The 23,263-nt window shown below is 47.8% G+C and overlaps 1 protein-coding gene across 2 annotated transcripts in view; it reads right to left on the bottom strand.

Moving 5' to 3' along the window:
- Positions 1-1,884: 1,884 nt before the first annotated feature.
- The window catches only part of LOC143785063 (uncharacterized), a 54,406-nt gene continuing 33,027 nt past the window's right edge, over positions 1,885-23,263 (bottom strand). Inside the window, exons 1-4 of one of the 2 annotated variants that reach the window (XM_077273733.1) lie at positions 18,612-18,977; positions 16,569-16,695; positions 7,963-8,030; positions 1,885-2,782 (exon numbers count right to left, since the gene is read on the bottom strand). In XM_077273733.1, the coding sequence (XP_077129848.1) occupies positions 2,403-2,782; positions 7,963-8,030; positions 16,569-16,695; positions 18,612-18,930 (894 nt within the window). In that variant the 5' untranslated portion in view covers positions 18,931-18,977 and the 3' untranslated portion in view covers positions 1,885-2,402. Of the gene's footprint in view, positions 2,783-7,962; positions 8,031-16,568; positions 16,696-18,611; positions 18,978-23,263 lie in introns of those variants that run through there. The other variant, XM_077273734.1, reaches the window with a different exon arrangement.

Here is a 23,263-nt window from a genome sequence, read left to right as displayed (position 1 = left end):
GTACCCCACAACTGTTGTGTCTGTTTCTCGTGTTCCCTCACAACAACTTAATTCGCAATGATCTTCCTCGTCCCTCCAGATACTATGGTAGGAACGCACCCGTATGACGGGGAGGCTCGGAGATCTTCCGGGACTCTATCTGCGCCCCTCTCCTGTTGGTACCCCCCTTTGCCTTCCTGGGTGATGCGTGAGACAGTCCGCCTCAAGCTAACTGCCCTGCCGTAGGTCTGAGGTATGGCTTGAAACTCTTTACCTCCTCGGCGTTCCGGCCACCGGTAGTGCGCCTCAGTAAGGTGCTGCCTCTTTCAGCACAACCCTCACTGGTATCTCCTTTCGCTTGATTTCGTTTCTCACTCAGCACAATCTATCTCGCTTCTTAGTCCTTCCTTGGGCACCGCCGCTATGCTGAGCAGGCACGGTCCCTTTACGTTCTATCCATGCCAAGCCTCTGCCAGGATCCCACCCCTGGCAGAGACCCTACAGTCTCTCCCTTCACAACACCCTCTGCCACCAGGTGTTGCTCCGTTCAATCCCGTCAGCGTTCTCTCTAACTTTCTGCCTGACCCCCAGTTTACCCACTATGGTGGGGAGTGGCCTAATGAATAGCACCCTTAGCTCCCCCCGGAGGCCCAGCTGTGAAATGTATTGGTGACTGTGATACCTGCTCAGAGAACTCCTTCAGTGCCATCGAACGCACCATGGCCCCCCTTAGTGGCTGAGCCATGATACTGCAACGACCAGGACTCTGGGGCGCTGCACGACCACAAGAGGTAGGACACACAATATCAGCATTTATAGCAGGGCGGAGGCTTCTCACAACAATCGGTCATTGTGGGTAATAAATAGCGACAGAGAATGTTGATCTGGTGGAGGAAGAGAGAACCTGATGGACTGGAATCAACTTATGTAACTCTGTAACTGCGCAAATGCCTCAACAGGAACCAATGTCTTCATCACTTACCACTGACATATTGTTTTCCTACATTTCTACATATGACTTTACTTTTAGCTAGTAAAGTACTAAAAACAGGTAATAATCGTGCAAGTATTGAGTGTCCCAATCAATTCCATTATTCAATCAGTGCATTTTGCTGTAATGTATCCGTGTGTAATGGACATACTGTTTGGATTTGGCTCCGCTTGTAGATTCACATTACTGCAGGTATGCAATTTGTTTTCTCTGTTTCTAATACTGAGCTGATTCACCGTATACGGTAATATAATATCTGCTGCATTCCCTGTATGTGCTTTTATGCAGGCTATGATAGTGTTCCCGATTGGCTCTTCCATTTCCTGTCTGTGCCTTTATGGAAGCTGTGATAGTCCCTCCTGACTGGCTGCTGCATTCCTTGCCTGTGCTTTTATACGGGCTATGATACTGTCTCCTAATTGGCTGTTGCATTCCCTGCCTCTGCTATAATGGCTCCTTCTGATTGGCTGCATCATACCATGTGATGTGATAGCTGTGAGGCATTATGGGGATGCCCGCCTGGCTGTACATAAGCTCACCTCAGCCGCTTCTTGCTGATGCAATATTTTGTCATTTGTAAAATTGCAGCGAGCTATTGAGGCGATTCTTATAAGGCAAATCGCAAATTGTGCAAGTTCCTGAAAAGTCAATCACAAATTTGTTTTGTATGAAGTGGATTCGAAGATTTCTATTTAATTATTGTTACATGTTGCACTGGACATTTCTCTGGGTGTCATTTTCATGATGTCGTTGTCCGTCCTTTTGCTCTTGGCCCAGTGTATGATGTGTAGCTGGAGACGACGACTGTGAGAAGAGAAACGAACACATGACTTTGTGTGATGTGTTGTGCTGATGGCGTTTGCCATTATCTTCCATTATTGTTTTGTAACGAAACTTCAGGACAGAAACTTCTGTGGATTTGGCAAATTTATTAAAAACAAACACAAAGAATGATACAAATTTTGGAGCAAATCATCTGCTGCTCTTCACAGGCAAAAAATGTGATTTTCCATCTGCTAGTTACAAATGTATTGATATTTGTGCACATTTTATTACATTTAAAGCAAATCATTGACACGATCTCGTTACCTACAATGGGGTTAGATGCAGCAGTGTTAGTGCACGGGATCCAGCAGGTAACATGTGAGCTGAAGAGATGGAGAGTGGAAGGAAAAATAACCAATGATGGTCCAAAGCGGGGGAATTTGTTATGGACAAAGTCACTGAGCCTCCCGGGGACGACGGTCTCATTACTGTTCCACACACGGAGCTCGCGATGCTTCACCATAATATAACCTCCGCAGTAAATGGGGCGCACAGACTCATCCTCTATCATTTAGTTATAATATATTTGTAGGGGCTTCATATAAGGGTGCCACCTGTATCTGCGGATCTTTAGAGACATTGCTATCATATATGGGCTGAGGTGGTTTTACTTCTCAAATAGTCCAAAAAACCCTTTTTTCCTTTCCAATTTTTTCTCCAGTTCTTCCCTCCTGGCGCGCTCTCGGGACTCTCTTTCCTGCGCTTTCTCCAGGTCTCTCTTATGGGCAAACTCATACAGGATTCTTTTCCTCTCGATCTTCTCAGCACTGGGATTTCGTGTCTCCTCCATCTTGAAGGCCACATCTTTGATGATCTCGTACAGACACTTTAGGATCCCCTCATGTTTCCCCCGGGTTCTCCTGTGATCTTCCTTTGTGTAATTCTCCACGGGGAATATGTTCTCCACTCCCATCCTCCTGAACTTCTCCTGGAGGTCGGGGAGATGCTCACTGAGCTTACGGGTGATGACCACGGTGGGGATGAGTCCTAGATCAGAGAGAAGACAACGTGTTATACCGTATGTGTCTCTGACAAAATGGAGCCTTGTGACCTCATCTGAGAAGAAAAAATAGCACAAGACTAGGGTCTTATCTGATTGATAAATATCAGAAATAGTATTGGTATATGCTTCCCTGATCCAGGGTTGAAAGGTTCCTGCAGATCCATGGGTGCGTTCACCAGAAGAGCAAAGAAATCATGGAAACTGTTGTCCATATCTGAAACATTGGAGGCCAGAAATAATATGAAATAACGTTATCTATATTTTTCTATGCATTTCAAACCCACTTGTTCTGCAGGAAAAAAAAAAATTTCTTCCTGAAAAAAGTGGGTTACACTTTGAAATGCATAGAAAAAAAAGAAACCATTATTTGATACTTCTGGCGTCTGGCGTTTCTTCACAAGCCGGCAGTGCAGATATGGGCCACAAACTTTCCATGTTTTATTGCTCATCTTTAGTCTAACAGATCCTCATTTACAGTATTGTAAGACTTCTCCGAGCTTTCTGAGCACCCTGAAGGGAAGCAGTGTTTGTAGACCCTTCTCAATCATTTGGAGCTGTTCAGCCATGGACGATTTTGATCTAGTACTATGGGCTTAAATGTAGTTATCTCCAAGACCGGTGTGTGTCATAATTCCTTCGGCTGCGGACACTGTGTGGGGGTGGATAGCAGGGAATGTCCGGCCTGGTCATTACAAGGCTGAAAAATGGCATCACGAACAGGATTCACATCTCAGATCCTTACAAAACAATAATTCTGAGTCATTGTACACTTTCACCATTAGGTGACACCAGAACACAGCAAATGAGAAATGCACTGCATCTAAAATGGAGGTGACTAGAAATGGAGAATTACAGCTCACAAATGCAAGAGATAATGTAGAGGGGCAGAAAGCGAGTGAGCTGTAGTGTACAGAAGCTACTCACAATCCAGGAATACTTAAAGGGAAGGACACTCTCTCGACTGGGTCACTGCATAAAGGTAATTATCCAGTTACACAGTGTTACTTGTTTGCCTCATAGCTGCGGTCTAGATGTGGAGAAATGTCCTGTGCAGTAGCAGAGACTCGCCGGCACCTGTGCAGAAGATCGATGAAGACTCAAAGAAGGGCAGATAAGGCAGCCATAACCAGGTGAGAGGACGGCTCATGTGCGGGAACACGGTGCCACAACTACATTGCACCAGTTCAGTGTGTAGTGCATGGGACGGGGATTTTATTACAATAAATTCACCGCATGCCCCGGAGCATGGAAGAAATCATTAGCATAAAACATTATAAGTGCTTTTCTCAATATGTGCACCGCAGCTATGAGGCAGACAGTTGAGACTGGTTTTACCCATTCTATTACATGTACGCCCAGAGTAATGGCTGAAAGGCGTGCAGGGGTGACAGATTCCCTGTAAATTGCTAATAACGAGAACATAGAAGGCGGAATTGGTTTACTGCATTTGGTGAGTTTTTCTTTGAGGAACTCTGGGCATTTTAACAACCTTTACCAGTCGGTGAAGCCTATGGCCTACATTAACCAGTGGTAGACAAGGCAGAGGGCTCTTGGGAAAGTAAGGAATATGGGTCTTTATCTTCCAGGAGCTCATAATAGAGCAGCAACCTTTAAAGGGATCGGTCACAACCCTAATAAAAACCTTAACTTTGTGTGCAAATCTTTCCCTCCATTGGCCAAAAAACACTTTATTCCCATATAGTACTTATGGTGCCCTGCGCATTCTTGACGTGGCTGACCAGTTTCTGTGCACAATTCAACTCCCTAAATTTGGACACCCGTCTCCTTCTATGGTTATTGGCAGCGCACCAACAGAGCTCACTCCATTCTGCACAAACTGTAGTGGAGCTGGAGTGGCGGACTCCAATCTCCAAGAGCCAGCTTTCTCCTCAGAGGGCAATGTCAATCACCTACAGCTGAGCAGGGCAAACTTCAGCCCTCTGGTTGTTCCAGACCGGTCCAAAGACCGCGACAGCTGAAGCGCTGAAAGAGTGGCCCACAAGCTGCCCCTTGTCCTCTTCCACCATCTGTCCTCCGGCTCCCACTGTCACCGCTAAACGTATAATCAGGAGGCAGCCAGCAGTGAATACATTGTGGAGGATGAAGATGCCGACTCCTACTTCGACCAATCAGCTTGTGCGGCTGAGACAGCAGACACAATGAAGTGACTTCATCATGTATGCTGTGCGGAGAGTCAGTGCCCTGCAGACCGGAGCAGAGCGCTGGGGAAACAGGAGCGGAGTGAGAATGTGCTCTTTTAGTTTGTCATATGTGTATGAGATATTTGCATGTATATGAGGCTATGTGGGTGCTCATACTGTATATAGGAGGCTATGTGGGGCCTCATACTGTATTTAGGAGGCTATGTGGGGGCTCATACTGTATATAGGAGGCTATGTGGGGCCTCATACTGTATTTAGGAGGCTATGTGGGGGCTCATACTGTATATAGGAGGCTATGTGGGGCCTCATACTGTATTTAGGAGGCTATGTGGAGGCTCATACTGTATATAGGAGGCTATGTGGGGGCTCATACTGTATATAGGAGGCTATGTGGGGTCTCATACTGTATATAGGAGGCTATGTAGAATGTAAGCCTGCAAGGGCCGGGTCCTCTCCCCTCTGTATCAGTCTGTGATTGTTAGTTTACTGTAAGTGATATCTGTAACTTGTATGTAACCCCCTTCTCATGTACAGCACCATGGAATCAATGGTGCAATATAAATAAATAATAATAATAATAATGTGGGGTCTCATACTGTATATAGGAGGCTATGTGGGGTCTCATACTGTATTTAGGAGGCTATGTGGGGCCTCATACTGTATATATAGGAGGCGATGTGGGGGTTCACACTTTATATATGGGCTATGTGAGGCTCATACTGTATATAGGAAGCCATGTGGGGCTCATACTATATATAGAAGGCTACGTGGGGGTTTACACTGTATATAGGGGTTATGTGGGGGCTCAAACTGTATATAGAAGGCTATGTGGAGGCTTATACTGTATATAGGAAGCTATGTGGGGTTCATACTGTATATAGGAAGATATGTGGGGGCTGAATCTGTATATAGGAAGCTATATGGGGGCTCATACTGTATATAGGGTCTATGTGTGGCTCATACTGTATATAGGAACCTATGTGGGGCTCATTCTGTATATAGGAAGCTATATGAGGGTCATACTGTATATAAGGTCTATGTGGGGCTCATACTGTATATAGGAAGCTATGTGGGGGCTCACACTGTATATAGGGGCTATGCGGAGGATCATACTGTATATAGGAGACTATATGGGTGCATACTGTATATATAGGGGGCTATATGGGGCACATTGTTGTGAATTCCGCTCTTGGGCTCCCTCCAGTGGTTGTAAGTGGCACTTTTGTGAGTTCTGCTCTTGGGCTCCCTCTGGTGGTTTTAAGTGGTACTGCTGCTCCTTGGATTTAGCAGTCAGCAGCTGCTTCCACTGATTGTTTTTCTGGCTCGGCTATTTAACCTGGTTCTATCCTTCAGTCTGTGCCAGTTGTCAATGGTTCCTGGTTGGATTCACATCTCAGCTTGGATTTCCCTGATATTCTGACCAGTTCAGCAAAGATAAGTCCTTGCTTTGTTCTTTTGCAGTCCACTTGTTGTGGACTTAATCGTTCTGCACTTTCTATGTTTCTCCTAGTCCAGCTTGTCAGTATGGATTTATTCAGTTAAGCTGGAAGCTCTGGAAAGCAGATTTACCCTCCACACCTTTAGTCAGGTGTGGAGATTTTTGTAAACTCTGTGGTGGATTTTTCTAGTTTTTAATACTGACCGCACAGTACTCTTTCCTGTTCTATCTATCTAGCTAGAGTGGCCTCCTTTGCTACATCCTGGTTTCATTCTGCGTATGTCATTTCCCTCTCCATTCACAGTCAATATTTGTGGGGGGCTGTCTATCCTTTGGGGATTTTCTCTGAGGCAAGATAGCTTTCCTGTTTCTATCTTTAGGGGTAGTTATTCCTCTGGCTGTGACGAGGTGTCTAGGGAGTGACAGGAACATCCCACGGCTACTTCTAGTGTTGTGTTAAGCTCAGGAACTGCGGTCAGTACAGGTACCACCTGCTCAGAGCTCGTCGCATGTTGCTCCTAAACCACCAGGTCATAACAGCACATACTGTATATAGGAAGCTATGTGGGGGCTCATACTTTATACACAGGGCTATGTGGGGGCTCATATTGTATATAGGGAGGCTATGTGGATGTCTTCTCACCAGTAATCAGATCCAGTGTTGCAGCTGGATTCTCACATTACTTCCCTGCACAGGTGGATACATCACACAGATTGTTATGATTTATATCTGACATGTTGTGGTGAAGAGTGGACAGACGGCGTAGGAGATGCGGTGCTTACAGAGGCCATTTTGCATTATTTGGAGTAATAGTGACTTTTTACACATCGGGATTCCACCACCGTCAGTGAGTTTTGTTTAACCTAGTGGAGTCTTGTGAGTCTTGAAGTTCTCGATCAGCGATTTTATTGGTTGAACCTGCACAACATTAACCATCTCTCATGTGGCCCCTGTGAAAAATTATTTGCCCACCCCTGCTTAAATGACACGTGGATATACGAGCAGAAGTCAGCAACTCGAGCATTGAGAGGCCTCAGCACTGGAAGGATAGAATGCAGAGAGAAGATGGAGGAGGATATAGCATGCAATGCAGAAATAAGGTAGAAGAGGAGGAGCGGTGCAGAGGGAGCGGTGCAGAGGAGTGGAGCGGAGAGCAGTGCAGAGAGAGCAGTGCAAAGGGAGCAGTGCGGAGAGAGGGGTGCAGTGGCAGCGGTGCAGAGGGAGTGGTGCAGAAAGAGTAGTGTGGGGAGAGCAGTGCAGAAGAAGCTGTGCAGAGGGACCGGTGCGGAGAGAGTGGAGTGAAGGTAGCCGTGTGGAGGAAGCTATGCAGAGGGAACAGTGCGGAGGGAGCCGTGCAGAGGGAGAGGTGCAGAAGGAGCAGTGCAGAGGGAAGGAGCAGGGCAGAGGGAGCATTGCAGATCACCAGACACGTCTGCAGTCAAAGCTGAGAAGATAGATATTTTTCCTTCACCTTTTACCCAGCCCTCTACAATCCACAAAGCAGTCATATTCAGGAAAAGCGATTTATTGTAATACCACACTTCACCAATCTCTGCTCAGTACCTGTTATTTGTTTGGCCTTCAGCATAATCTCTCCCAGGTTTTCTTCTGGGTCTATTGGCTTCTTTGCACTATGAGATAAGAGAAATTTATCAAAATCAAGATAAAATGACCAACTGCAACAAAAAAGAATAAAACACCTCTGCAGAAATCACAGAGCGTGGCCATAAATCTCACAAGGAAATAGTTATCTCCTGACTATTATGTCCCATATTGGACTGTGCCCCTTGGTCTGTCTCTATGGTGTGTGCTCCGTGGTCTGTCTCTGTGGTGTGTGCTCCGTGGTCTGTCTCTGTGGTGTGTGTTCTGTGGTCTGTCTCTATGGTGTGTGCTCCGTGGTCTGTCTCTGTGGTGTGTGCTCCGTGGTCTGTCTCTGTGGTGTGTGTTCTGTGGTCTGTCTCTGTGGTGTGTGTTCTGTGGTCTGTCTCTGTAAGGTGTGCTCCGTGGTCTGTCTCTATGGTGTGTGCTCCGTGGTCTGTCTGTATGGTGTGTGCTCCGTGGTCAGTCTCTATGGTGTGTGCTCCGTGGTCTGTCTCTATGGTGTGTGCTCCGTGATCTGTCTCTATGGTGTGTGCTCCGTGATCTGTCTCTATGGTGTGTGCTCCATGATCTGTCTCTATGGTGTGTGCTCTGTGGTCTGTCTGTATGGTGTGTGCTCTGTGGTCTGTCTCTGAGGTGTGTGCTCTGTGGTCTGTCTCTATGGTGTGTGCTCGGTGGTCTGTCTCTACGCTGTGTGCTCTGTGGTCTGTCTCTATGGTGTGTGCTCTGTGGTCTGTCTCTATGGTGTGTGCTCCGTGGTCTGTCTCTACACTGTGTGCTCCGTGGTCTGTCTCTATGGTGTGTGCTCCATGGTCTGTCTCTATGGTGTGTGCTCTGTGGTCTGTCTCTATGGTGTGGGCTCCGTGGTCAGTCTCTATGGTGTGTGCTCCGTGGTCTGTCTCTATGGTGTGTGCTCCGTGGTCTGTCTCTATGGTGTGTGCTCCATGGTCTGTCTCTATGGTGTGTGCTCTGTGGTCTGTCTCTATGGTGTGTGCTCCGTGGTCAGTCTCTATGGTGTGTGCTCTGTGGTCTGTCTCTATGGTGTGTGCTCCGTGGTCTGTCTCTATGGTGTGTGCTCTGTGGTCTGTCTCAATGGTGTGTGCTCCATGGTCTGTTTCTACGATGTGTGCTCCTCTCTATAGTGTGTGCTCCGTGGTCAGTCTCTTTGATGTGTGCTCCCTCTCTATGGTGTGTGCTCCGTGGTCTGTCTCTATGGTGTGGGCTCTGTGGTCTGTTTCTACGATGTGTGCTCCTCTCTATAGTGTGTGCTCCGTGGTCTGTCTCTACGCTGTGTGCTCCGTGGTCTGACTCTATGGTGTGTGTTCCGTGGTCTGACTCTATGGTGTGTGCTCTGTGGTCTGTGTCTATGTTGTGTGCTCTGTGGTCTGTTTCTACGATGTGTGCTCCTCTCTATAGTGTGTGCTCCGTGGTCTGTCTTTATGGTGTGTGCCTCTTGGTCTGTCTCTATGGTGTGTGCTCCATGTTCTGTCTCTATGGTGTGTTCTCTGTGGTCTGTCTCTATGGTATGTGCTCCGTGGTCTGACTCTATGGTGTGTGCTCCGTGGTCTGTCTCTATGGTGTGGGCTCTGTGGTCTGTCTCTATGGTATGTGCTCCGTGGTCTGACTCTATGGTATGTGCTCCGTGGTCTGACTCTATGGTGTGTGCTCTGTGGTCTGTCTCTATGGTGTGGGCTCTGTGGTCTGTTTCTACGATGTGTGCTCCTCTCTATAGTGTGTGCTCCATGGTCAGTCTCTTTGATGTGTGCTCCCTCTCTATGGTATGTGCTCCGTGGTCTGACTCTATGGTGTGTGCTCCATGGTCTGTCTCTATGGTGTGGGCTCTGTGGTCTGTTTCTATGATGTGTGCTCCTCTCTATAGTGTGTGCTCTGTGGTCAGTCTCTTAGATGTGTGCTCCCTCTCTATGGTGTGTGCTCCGTGTTCTGACTCTATGGTGTGTGCTCTGTGGTCTGTGTCTATGGTGTGTGCTCCGTGGTCAGTCTCTATCGTGTGTGCTCCGTGGTCAGTCTCTATCGTGTGTGCTCCGTGGTCTGTCTCTATGGTGTGTGCCTCTTGGTCTGTGTCTATGGTGTGTGCTCCGTGGTCTGTCTCTGTGGTGTGTGCTCCGTGGTCTGTCTCTGTGGTGTGTGTTCTGTGGTGTGTCTCTGTGGTGTGTGTTCTGTGGTCTGTCTCTGTAAGGTGTGCTCCGTGGTCTGTCTCTATGGTGTGTGCTCCGTGGTCTGTCTCTATGGTGTGTGCTCCGTGGTCTGTCTGTATGGTGTGTGCTCCGTGGTCAGTCTCTATGGTGTGTGCTCTGTGGTCTGTCTCTATGGTGTGTGCTCGGTGGTCTGTCTCTACGCTGTGTGCTCTGTGGTCTGTCTCTATGGTGTGTGCTCTGTGGTCTGTCTCTATGGTGTGTGCTCCGTGGTCTGTCTCTACGCTGTGTGCTCCGTGGTCTGTCTCTATGGTGTGTGCTCCATGGTCTGTCTCTATGGTGTGTGCTCTGTGGTCTGTCTCTATGGTGTGGGCTCCGTGGTCAGTCTCTATGGTGTGTGCTCCGTGGTCTGTCTCTATGGTGTGTGCTCCGTGGTCTGTCTCTATGGTGCATGCTCCATGATCTGTCTCTATGGTGTGTGCTCTGTGGTCTGTCTCTATGGTGTGTGCTCCGTGGTCAGTCTCTATGGTGTGTGCTCTGTGGTCTGTCTCTATGGTGTGTGCTCCGTGGTCTGTCTCTATGGTGTGTGCTCCGTGGTCTGTCTCAATGGTGTGTGCTCCGTGGTCTGTCTCTATGGTGTGTGCTCCGTGGTCTGTCTCTATGGTGTGTGCTCCGTGATCTGTCTCTATGGTGTGTGCTCTGTGGTCTGTCTCTATGGTGTGTGCTCTGTGGTCTGTCTCTATGGTGTGTGCTCTGTGGTCTGTCTCTATGGTGTGTGCTCCGTGGTATGTCTCTACGCTGTGTGCTCTGTGGTCTGTCTCTATGGTGTGTGCTCTGTGGTCTGTCTCTATGGTGTGTGCTCCGTGGTCTGTCTCTACGCTGTGTGCTCCGTGGTCTGTCTCTATGGTATGTGCTCCATGGTCTGTCTCTATGGTGTGTGCTCTGTGGTCTGTCTCTATGGTGTGGGCTCCGTGGTCAGTCTCTATGGTGTGTGCTCCGTGGTCTGTCTCTATGGTGTGTGCTCCGTGGTCTGTCTCTATGGTGTGTGCTCCATGGTCTGTCTCTATGGTGTGTGCTCTGTGGTCTGTCTCTATGGTGTGGGCTCCGTGGTCAGTCTCTATGGTGTGTGCTCCGTGGTCTGTCTCTATGGTGTGTGCTCCGTGGTCTGTCTCTATGGTGTGTGCTCCATGGTCTGTCTCTATGGTGTGTGCTCTGTGGTCTGTCTCTATGGTGTGTGCTCCGTGGTCAGTCTCTATGGTGTGTGCTCCGTGGTCTGTCTCTATGGTGTGTGCTCTGTGGTCTGTCTCAATGGTGTGTGCTCCGTGGTCTGTTTCTACGATGTGTGCTCCTCTCTATAGTGTGTGCTCCGTGGTCAGTCTCTTAGATGTGTGCTCCCTCTCTATGGTATGTGCTCCGTGGTCTGACTCTATGGTGTGTGCTCCGTGGTCTGTCTCTATGGTGTGGGCTCTGTGGTCTGTTTCTACGATGTGTGCTCCTCTCTATAGTGTGTGCTCCGTGGTCAGTCTCTTAGATGTGTGCTCCCTCTCTATGGTGTGTGCTCCGTGTTCTGACTCTATGGTGTGTGCTCTGTGGTCTGTGTCTATGGTGTGTGCTCCGTGGTCAGTCTCTATCGTGTGTGCTCCGTGGTCAGTCTCTATCGTGTGTGCTCCGTGGTCTGTCTCCATGGTGTGTCCCTCTTGGTCTGTGTCTATGGTGTGTGCTCCGTGGTCTGTCTCTGTGGTGTGTGCTCCGTGGTCTGTCTCTGTGGTGTGTGTTCTGTGGTCTGTCTCTGTGGTGTGTGTTCTGTGGTCTGTCTCTGTAAGGTGTGCTCCGTGGTCTGTCTCTATGGTGTGTGCTCCGTGGTCTGTCTCTATGGTGTGTGCTCCGTGGTCTGTCTGTATGGTGTGTGCTCCGTGGTCAGTCTCTATGGTGTGTGCTCCGTGGTCTGTCTCTATGGTGTGTGCTCCGTGATCTGTCTCTGTGGTGTGTGCTCCGTGATCTGTCTCTATGGTGTGTGCTCTGTGGTCTGTCTCTATGGTGTGTGCTCTGTGGTCTGTCTCTATGGTGTGTGCTCTGTGGTCTGTCTCTATGGTGTGTGCTCCGTGGTATGTCTCTACGCTGTGTGCTCTGTGGTCTGTCTCTATGGTGTGTGCTCTGTGGTCTGTCTCTATGGTGTGTGCTCCGTGGTCTGTCTCTACGCTGTGTGCTCCGTGGTCTGTCTCTATGGTATGTGCTCCATGGTCTGTCTCTATGGTGTGTGCTCTGTGGTCTGTCTCTATGGTGTGGGCTCCGTGGTCAGTCTCTATGGTGTGTGCTCCGTGGTCTGTCTCTATGGTGTGTGCTCCGTGGTCTGTCTCTATGGTGTGTGCTCCATGGTCTGTCTCTATGGTGTGTGCTCTGTGGTCTGTCTCTATGGTGTGGGCTCCGTGGTCAGTCTCTATGGTGTGTGCTCCGTGGTCTGTATCTATGGTGTGTGCTCCGTGGTCTGTCTCTATGGTGTGTGCTCCATGGTCTGTCTCTATGGTGTGTGCTCTGTGGTCTGTCTCTATGGTGTGTGCTCCGTGGTCAGTCTCTATGGTGTGTGCTCCGTGGTCTGTCTCTATGGTGTGTGCTCTGTGGTCTGTCTCAATGGTGTGTGCTCCGTGGTCTGTTTCTACGATGTGTGCTCCTCTCTATAGTGTGTGCTCCGTGGTCAGTCTCTTTGATGTGTGCTCCCTCTCTATGGTATGTGCTCCGTGGTCTGACTCTATGGTGTGTGCTCCGTGGTCTGTCTCTATGGTGTGGGCTCTGTGGTCTGTTTCTACGATGTGTGCTCCTCTCTATAGTGTGTGCTCCGTGGTCAGTCTCTTAGATGTGTGCTCCCTCTCTATGGTGTGTGCTCCGTGGTCTGACTCTATGGTGTGTGTTCCGTGGTCTGACTCTATCGTGTGTGCTCTGTGGTCTGTGTCTATGATGTGTGCTCTGTGGTCTGTTTCTACGATGTGTGCTCCTCTCTATAGTGTGTGCTCCGTGGTCTGTCTTTATGGTGTGTGCCTCTTGGTCTGTCTCTATGGTGTGTGCTCCATGTTCTGTCTCTATGGTGTGTTCTCTGTGGTCTGTCTCTATGGTATGTGCTCCGTGGTCTGACTCTATGGTGTGTGCTCCGTGGTCTGTCTCTATGGTGTGGGCTCTGTGGTCTGTCTCTATGGTATATGCTCCGTGGTCTGACTCTATGGTATGTGCTCCGTGGTCTGACTCTATGGTGTGTGCTCTGTGGTCTGTCTCTATGGTGTGGGCTCTGTGGTCTGTTTCTAGGATGTGTGCTCCTCTATATAGTGTGTGCTCCGTGGTCAGTCTCTTTGATGTGTGCTCCCTCTCTATGGTATGTGCTCCGTGGTCTGACTCTATGGTGTGTGCTCCATGGTCTGTCTCTATGGTGTGGGCTCTGTGGTCTGTTTCTATGATGTGTGCTCCTCTCTATAGTGTGTGCTCTGTGGTCAGTCTCTTAGATGTGTGCTCCCTCTCTATGGTGTGTGCTCCGTGTTCTGACTCTATGGTGTGTGCTCTGTGGTCTGTGTCTATGGTGTGTGCTCCGTGGTCAGTCTCTATGGTGTGTGCTCCGTGGTCAGTCTCTATCGTGTGTGCTCCGTGGTCTGTCTCTATGGTGTGTGCCTCTTGGTCTGTGTCTATGGTGTGTGCTCCGTGGTCTGTCTCTATGGTGTGTGCTCCATGGTCTGTCTCTATGGTGTGTGCTCTGTGGTCAGTCTCTATAGTGTGTGCTCCGACTCTATGGTGTGTGCTCTGTGGTCTGTGTCTATGGTGTGTGCTCTGTGGTCTGTTTCTACGATGTCTGCTCCTCTCTATAGTGTGTGCTCCGTGGTCTGTCTCTATGGTGTGTGCCTCTTGGTCTGTCTCTATGGTGGGTGCTCCGTGGTCTGTCTCTATGGTGTGTGCCTCTTGGTCTGTGTCTATGGTGTGTGCTCCATGTTCTGTCTCTATAGTGTGGGCTCTGTGGTCTGTTTCTACGATGTGTGCTCCTCTCTATAGTGTGTGCTCCATGGTCAGTCTCTTTGATGTGTGCTCCCTCTCTGTGGTGTGTGCTCTGTGGTCTGACTCTATGGTGTGTGCTCTGTGGTCTGTGTCTATGGTGTGTGCTCCGTGGTCTGTCTCTATGGTGTGTGCTCCGTGGTCTGTCTCTATGGTGTGTGAATCTTGGTCTGTCTCTATGGTGTGTGCTCCGTGGTCTGTCTCTATGGTGTGTGCTCTGTGGTCTGTCTCTATGGTGTGTGCTCCGTGGTCTGTCTCTATGGTGTGTGCTCTGTGGTCAGTCTCTATGGTGTGTGCTCTGTGGTCTGTCTCTATGGTGTGTGCTCTGTGGTCTGTGTCTATGGTGTGTGCTCTGTGGTCTGCTTCTACGATGTGTGCTCCTCTCTATAGTGTGTGCTCCGTGGTCTGACTCTATGGTGTGTGCCTCTTGGTCTGTCTCTATGCTGTGTGCTCTGTGGTATGTCTCTATGGTGTGTGCTTTGTGTTCTGTCTTTGTGGTGTGTGCTCCGTGGTATGTCTCTATGGTGTGTGCGCCATGGTCTGTCTCTACAATGTGTGCTTGCTCTCTATGGTGTGTGTGCCATGGTCAGTCTCTATGGTATGTGCTCTGTGGTCTGTCTCTATGGTGTGTGCTCCCTCTCTATGGTGTGTGCTCTGTGGTCTCTCTCTATGGTGTGTGCTCCCTCTCTATGGTGTGTGCTCCGTGGTCTGTCTCTATGTTGTGTACGCCGTGGTCTGTCTCTATGGTGTGTGCTCCATGTTCTGTCTCTATGGTGTGTGCTCTGTGGTCTGTCTCTATGGTGTGTGGTCCGTGGTCTGACTCTATGGTGTGTGATCTGTGTCTATGGTGTGTGCTCTGTGGTCTGTTTCTATGATGTGTGCTCCTCTCTATAGTGTGTGCTCTGTGGTCTGTCTCTCTATGGTGTGTGGTCCGTGGTCTGTCTCTATGGTGTGTTCTCTGTGGTCTGTCTCTATGGTGTGTGCTCTGTGGTCTGTCTCTATGGTGTGTTCTCTGTGGTCTGTCTCTATGGTGTGTGCTCTGTGGTCTGTCTCTATGGTGTGTTCTCTGTGGTCTGTCTCTATGATGTGTGCTCCTCTCTATAGTGTGTGCTCTGTGGTCTGTCTCTATGGTGTGTGCTCTGTGGTCAGTCTCTATAGTGTGTGCTCCGACTCTATGGTGTGTGCTCTGTGGTCTGTGTCTATGGTGTGTGCTCTGTTGTCTGTTTCTACGATGTGTGCTCCTCTCTATAGTGTGTGCTCCGTGGTCTGTCTCTATAGTGTGTGCCTCTTGGTCTGTCTCTATGGTGTGTGCTCCGTGGTCTGTCTCTATGGTGTGTGCTCCGTGGTCTGTCTCTATGGTGTGTGCCTCTTGGTCTGTCTCTATGGTGTATGCTCTGTGGTATGTCTCTATGGTGTGTGCTCTGTGTTCTGTCTTTGTGGTGTGTGCTCCGTGGTATGTCTCTATGGTGTGTGCTTGCTCTCTATGGTGTGTGTGCCATGGTCAGTCTCTATGGTATGTGCTCTGTGGTCTGTCTCTTTGATGTGTGCTCCCTCTCTATGTTGTGTGCTCCGTGGTCTGTCTCTATGGTGTGTGCTCCATGTTCTGTCTCTATGGTGTGTGCTCTGTGGTCTGTCTCTATGGTGTGTGGTCCGTTGTCTGTCTCTATGGTGTGTGCTCCGTGGTCTGACTCTATGGTGTGTGATCTGTGATCTGTGTCTATGGTGTGTGCTCTGTGGTCTGTTTCTATGATGTGTGCTCCTCTCTATAGTGTGTGCTCTGTGGTCTGTCTCTATGGTGTGTGGTCCGTGGTCTGTCTCTATGGTGTGTGATCTGTGATCTGTGTCTATGGTGTGTGCTCTGTGGTCTGTTTCTATGATGTGTGCTCCTCTCTATAGTGTGTGCTCTGTGGTCTGTCTCTATGGTGTGTGGTCCGTGGTCTGTCTCTATGGTGTGTTCTCTGTGGTCTGTCTCTATGGTGTGTGCTCTGTTGTCTGTCTCTATGGTGTGTTCTCTGTGGTCTGTGTCTATGGTGTGTGCTCTGTGGTCTGTTTCTATGATGTGTGCTCCTCTCTATAGTGTGTGCTCTGTGGTCTGTCTCTATGGTGTGTGGTCCGTGGTCTGTCTCTATGGTGTGTTCTCTGTGGTCTGTCTCTATGGTGTGTGCTCTGTGGTCTGTCTCTATGGTGTGTTCTCTGTGGTCTGTGTCTATGGTGTGTGCTCTGTGGTCTGTTTCTATGATGTGTGCTCCTCTCCATAGTGTGTGCTCTGTGGTCTGTCTCTATGGTGTGTGCTCCATGTTCTGTCTCTATGGTGTGTGCTCCGTGGTCTGTCTCTATGGTGTGCGCTCTGTGGTCTGTCTCTGTGATTTTTTTCCTTCCCATAAGTCTTACCTGTAGATGAACACTGGGACTATGAGATCCACGTTTTCTTCCTGTGTTTCGGTCTTTAGCAGGATCTCCATCATGTCTTTATACTCGGTGTGCCATGTCACTTTAGTGTCCAAGGGGAGAAAGTTTCCTAAATAAAGACCCAATAAAAAAATTATCTGTGATAGTGCCGCCCGCTGTGGATCATTACTAACTGGGAAGCTTTATTGTTCTGTAATAGAGTTGGTGCAGAATATCTCTGGTCCAGGTGTAGAGGGGGGGGTGTCACATCTACTGCTCCATAAATCTCAGGAGAAATCCTGAACCCAACAGCATAGTACACGGTACAAATGAGCGCTGACGCGTTTCCAGCATATCACACACCATTAGTTGTAGAGTAACAACGGGAGATTGGAGAACAATGAAACAACAATCCCAACCAATCACACGAGAAGAGAAGATTGTTTGGTTGTTACAGATTACCTCTGTTACTGTTCTGCAGTCAGTGACGATCCGAGACACTTCTCTTACCGGTACTCTATTTCCCAGTTTCGACCTCTCAGGAATGGATATATTTTTTCTCTTTTTGTCCCATAAAAGGTTAAATCAGTTGTGTTATTTTGTGTCCGGGATCTTCACTGAATACAAACCTATAAGAGGAATAATCCACTGCAAGTGACCACAGTATTGCATCTTCAGTCTTCTCCTGTGATTGGTTGGGATGGTTTTTCCATTGTTCTCCGATCTCCATGTGTTACACTCTATCGATAAGTGTTTGTCATAAGCTGGAAAAGTGTAAGCGCTTCCTTTTTATCATGCATCAGGCAGCGTGAGGAAGAAGATCATGAAACGCTGAAATATGAAATTCAGAAATTACTTGGACATACACTCACTGGCCACTTTATTAGGTCCACCTGTCCAACTTCTTGTTAACACTTAATTTCTAATCAGCCAATCACATGGCGGCAACTCAGTGCATTTAGGCATGTAGACATGGTCAAGACAATCTCCTGCAGTTCAAACCGAGCATCAGTATGGGGAAGAAAGGTGATTTGAGTGCCTTTGAACGTGACATGGTTGTTGGTGCCAGAAGGGCTGGTCTGAGTATTTCAGAAACTGCTGATCTACTGGGATTTTCACGCACAACCATCTCTAGGGTTTACAGAGAATGGTCCGAAAAAGAAAAAAAATCCAGTGAGCGGAAGTTCTGTGGGCGGAAATGCCTTGTTGATGCCAGAGGTCAGAGGAGAATGGGCAGACTGGTTCGAGCTGATAGAAAGGCAACAGTGACTCAAATCGCCACCCGTTACAACCAAGGTAGGCCTAAGAGCATCTCTGAACGCACAGTGCGTCGAACTTTGAGGCAGATGGGCTACAGCAGCAGAAGACCACACCGGGTACCACTCCTTTCAGCTAAGAACAGGAAACTGAGGCTACAATTTGTACAAGCTCATCGAAATTGGACAGTAGAAGATTGGAAAAAACGTTGCTTGGTCTGATGAGTCTCGATTTCTGCTGCGACATTCGGATGGTAGGGTCAGAATTTGGCGTAAACAACATGAAAGCATGGATCCATCCTGCCTTGTATGGAGCATCTTTGGGATGTGCAGCCGACAAATCTGCAGCAACTGTGTGATGCCATCATGTCAATATGGACCAAAATCTCTGAGGAATGCTTCCAGCACCTTGTTGAATCTATGCCACGAAGAATTGAGGCAGTTCTGAAGGCAAAAGGGGTCCAACCCGTTACTAGCATGGTGTACCTAATAAAGTGGCCGGTGAGTGTATATTTGCAAAGCAAACATGGAGATGTCAACTATAAGGGCAGGGTTCCTACTTATATAAGCCCACGGTCATTGTCTGGATGAGGCAATCTGGAATTAGTTCTAATCTATGAAACAAACCCAGAAAGGCAATTGTATGAGGGACATCCAAGAGGCAGCTCAAGGTCAATGATAGATCCCATTACTGGAAGAGATGTCAGTAGAGAATACTAAGAAGTATTGTTTGCCCGTCTCTTGTTAAACATTATGCAATTTAAAAGATCACTAACGCTCCGGCACTCACCTAGCTGAGCGTAGATCTCCCCGGTCTCATCCTTGTTCATTTTGGCACACCCTCGGTTGTCCACTAAGGTGATGGTCTCTGTCAGCTTATATGCATATCTTATCATGGTCTCAGGGTTTTCCTCTGATACGGCCACCTTAGCATAAACGTTGTAGGGTCCATCATCCATCACGTACTTACAGGAGTTAATGAAGGAGGATTTCCCATGACCGGGGTACCCGAAAAGCTGTAGGAGAACCCGGGAGTATCCCTGATTACCCCGAGGCCCATTATTCAGGGTGAAATTCCTGATATAATCTCTCATGTATGGAGAATCCATAGCTACAGGTGATTCTTACGAGATTACAGCATCTAATAAATTGAAAGTGAAAGAGATTTTGCAGCTTGGAAGTTTTTGAGCTTTGATTTTACAAAAGGACATTAACCTTTCATATAGTAGGAGCGAAAACAAACATGACACCCACTCGTGAAAGCAGTTCCGAGACATGGTTCAGGAATAGTCCCACTTCTTACTGCCCCAAGGGACTATTGACCTCAGTTGTGTTGGACCAGGCAAAACATTGTTATAGTCTGAATACAAGCTGCTGCTCTCCTGTGGTCTCTTTATAAGAAAGGAAATATTCCATGATCCACTAATGAAAATCTCTGTTCTCAATATACACTGTGTGCAGAATTATTAGGCAAGTTGTATTTTAGAGGATTATTTTTATTATTGATCAACAACTATGTTCTCAATCAACCCAAAAGACTCATAAATATCAAAGCTTAATATTTTTGGAAGTTGGAGTGGTTTTTTTTTTTAGATTTGGCTATCTTAGAAGGATATCTGTTTGAGCAGGTAACTATTACTGTGCAGAATTATTAGGCAACTTAATAAAAACCAAATATATTCCCATCTCACTTGTTTATTTTCACCAGGTAAACCAATATCACTGCACAAAATTTAGAAATAAACGTTTCCGACATGCAAAAACAAAACCCCAAAAAATTAGTGACCAATATAGCCCCCTTTCTTTATGATGACACTCAGCAGCCTCCATCCATAGATTCTGTCAGTTGCTTGATCTGTTTATGACCAACATTGCGTGCAGCAGCCACCACAGCCTCCCAGACACTGTTCCGAGAGGTGGACTGTTCACCTCCCTGTAGATCTCACATTTTATGAGGGACCACAGGTTCTCTATGGGGCTCAGATCAGGTGAACAAGGGGGCCATGTCATTATTTGTTCTTCTTTGAGACCTTTACTGGCCAGCCACGCTGTGGAGTAGTTGGAGGAATGTGATGGAGCATTGTCCTTCATGAAAATCATGTTTTTCTTGAACGATACCGACTTCTTCCTGTACCACTGCTTGAAGACGTTGTCTTCCAGAAACTGGCAGTAGGTCTGGGAATTGAGCTTCACTCCATCTGGACCACCCCACGGGGGCAAGGGGTACTCAGTACAGGGTCCAGTACTTCACAGGGGGATGTCACGGCAGCGACCCAGTCCGTGGCCCAGAGGTGTCAAATGAAAAGAGGGGGGGAGGTGTTTAAAGGGGAATAGAGTTAATGCTCGTGACGCCACCTGCGGTATTTGGTCAGGGTGACCGACGCTGCTTTAAGAGGCCTGCTGGTGATGTTATGGCAGCAAGATAATATACCTTCCCACAGGTGAAGTATATCTCCAGGACTTCCCAGTGAATAGATGGTAGAATGGTGAGAGATGCAGAGAAAAACGAGGACACAAGGTTTGAAGTCTCTTTACCTTGTTTACTGTTGGTTTTCAGCAGCCACAGTCCAGGGCACCAGATCACAGGGCAGGCTGAGTCGGGCTGGCTTGGAGGCAATTTAGGAGTCCCCTTGTCCAGGTGGAAATATAAGCCTTCCTTTGTGCTGTGGTGGTGTAGTCCCTTACTGCATAAGCTTCAAATAAGGTCCTCCCAGATGTTATGTCTCTCTCTCTCTGTCCCCCGTATAGGATAGGACAAACCCGTATGACTGGTGGCTTGAAGCATTTTACAGGGACTCTAGCATGCCCCGACCTCGGAGGGGTGCCACCGTGTCTCCTGGGTATGGGTCAGACAGGTAACTTGCAATTAACTGTCCTGCCAGTGAAGTAAAGCATAGAGTTCCTTACTTCCTCGGTATTCTGGCCACCGGCATTCTGCGCCTCAGAAGGAGGCAGCCTGCTGGAAGCTGGTCTCCCTCTGGTATCCTCTCCTGTGCTTAGCTTTCTTGCATGCTCACTGCAATATATTCAGATTTTTATGTGTCTCTTCCCGGGAGCTGCAGCTCTGAGGGCATGCAAAGCTCTGTGAACCTCCTCCTCTGTCCTCTGACAGGAACCCACTCCTGCCAGGAACAGTCTCCCTGAAGGACTGACTGAGAACTGACTGGATTGGCTCCAGCCAGGAACTAACTACTTTCCCTCCAAAACCACAATATATAGGAAGGGGAGTCACCTAGTAATAGGCTTAGAACTCCCCCTTGTGGCCTGGAGTGTGAATATGTTGCATGCTTGTGGTTACCTGGTGACAGTTATCCTTCCTTGCCTCCAAGCATAATATCACTCTCCCCGAGAGGAAAGCGACATTACTGTGATGACCAGGACCCTGGGGCGCCACACATCCTCAACCCGAAAAGGTCCCACAAGTTCATCTTTGATGATCCCAGCCCATACCAGTCCCCCACCTCCACCTTGCTGGCGTCTGAGTCAGAGTGGAGCTCTCTGCCCTTTACTGATCCAGCCTCTGGCCCATCCATCTGGCCCATCAAGAGTCACTCTCATCTCATCAGTCCATAAAACCTTTGAACAGTCAGTCTTAAGATATTTCTTGGCCCAGTCTTGACGTTTTATCTTATGTTTCTTGTACAAAGGTGGTCGTTTTTCAGCCTTCATTACCTTGGCCATGTCCCAGGGTATCACACACCTTGTGCTTTTTGTTACTCCAGTAATGTTGTAGCTCTGAAATATTGCAAAACTGGTGGCAAATGGCATCTTGGCAGCTTCACGCTTGATTTTCCTCAGTTCATGGGCAGTTATTTTGCGCCTTTTTTGCCCCACACGCTTCTTGCGACCCTGTCGGCTATTTGCCATGAAACGCTTGATTGTTCGGTGATCACGCCTCAAAAGTTTGGTAATTTCAAGACTGCTGCATCCCTCTGCAAGACATCTCACAATTTTGGACTTTTCAGAGCCGTCAAATCTCTCTTCTGACCCATTTTGCCAAAGGAATGGAAGTTGCCTAATAATTAAGCACACTTTATATAGGGTTCTGATGTCATTAGACAACACCCCTCCTCATTACAGAGATGCACATCACATGATTTACTTAATTGGTAGTTGGCTCTCAGCCTGAACAGCTTGGAGTAGGACAACATGTATAAAAAGAATCATGTGATGAAAATACAACTTGCCGAAGAATTCTGCACATAGTGTAAAGAGCCTGCAACAATGCTTTTAGTGTCTCTCCCCACACAGTGACACTTGTGATCACTCGGGATGTAGGAAACATTGATGTATCTTGGAAGTAGCATTGAGACTTTAATTTCCCCTATCCTTCTTCTCAAAGAAGTTAAGGTCATAAGAAATGTTATCAGTTGGTAGCTAGACACAACGGTGATAATGGAGTAAGAGAACAGAGTTTCCTATTAGACGATTGTGGAACCGGACTGCCGGCCAGAAAGGGCATTCTTTAAAGCAGAACAGCTGCCACCAGGAATACCAGGGCCTCATACTGGCAAAATTTTCAGGCCCCCTTGAGACTCCACCCAGGATTCATCCTAGCTCCTCCTCCACCCCTCAAATCTTCCACAGTCCCACCACCCACTCTTGGAAATAATCCACTTCTGCACCACATCCACACCAAACACACATTAACAGTTCCCATCGAACACCATATCACATACATAGCCAGCAGCTTTTGTTTTGGCCAAAATATTTTTAAAGCCACTGCCACAACAACGTAGACTCTTTTGGATGGGTCCTACTCTACTCTGACCATTTAAACATTTGTTAAAATATCCAATACTGTTTTTAGGTATATTTTTATTCATGCTTTCTTAAGGGAATGTGTCACAATAATTTTCTAAGGTGACTGAATAATACTACATATAAGGAATAAATGCCACCACATCATAAGCAGATCACACATTGCCACCACATAGTGGCCAAACACTACAAGACTGATCATTAATAAAAAAAAAACACAATACTAATATCACCATAAGTGCCAATATTCACAGGAGCTCTGTACATAGCATACAGTGCATAGTGTAGGAGTGCAGGTAATACAGGGATCACCTGTGACTAGTGTTGAGCATTCCGATACTGCAAATATCGGGTATCGGCCGATATTTGCTGTATCGGAATTCCGATACCGAGTTCCGATATTTTTGCGATATCGGAAATCGGAATCGGAAGTGTGCGGTGCGTATGGTTCCCAGGGTCTAGAGGAGAGTTTCCTCTCCTTCAGACCCTGGGAACCATTCCGATATTTTGTGTCCTATTGATATGCATTGGTATCGGGTATCGGTATCGGCGATATCCGATATTTTTTGGATATCGGCCGATCCAATCCGATACCGATACCTTTGCATATCGGAAGGTATCGCTCCACACTACCTGTGACATTATACACAGGAGCTCTGTATATAGTGTCAGTGTACAGGT

Source organism: Ranitomeya variabilis, chromosome 7 (assembly GCF_051348905.1).
Source record: "Ranitomeya variabilis isolate aRanVar5 chromosome 7, aRanVar5.hap1, whole genome shotgun sequence".
NCBI lineage: Eukaryota > Metazoa > Chordata > Amphibia > Anura > Dendrobatidae > Ranitomeya > Ranitomeya variabilis.
This window is presented reverse-complemented; position numbering and strand designations above follow the sequence as displayed.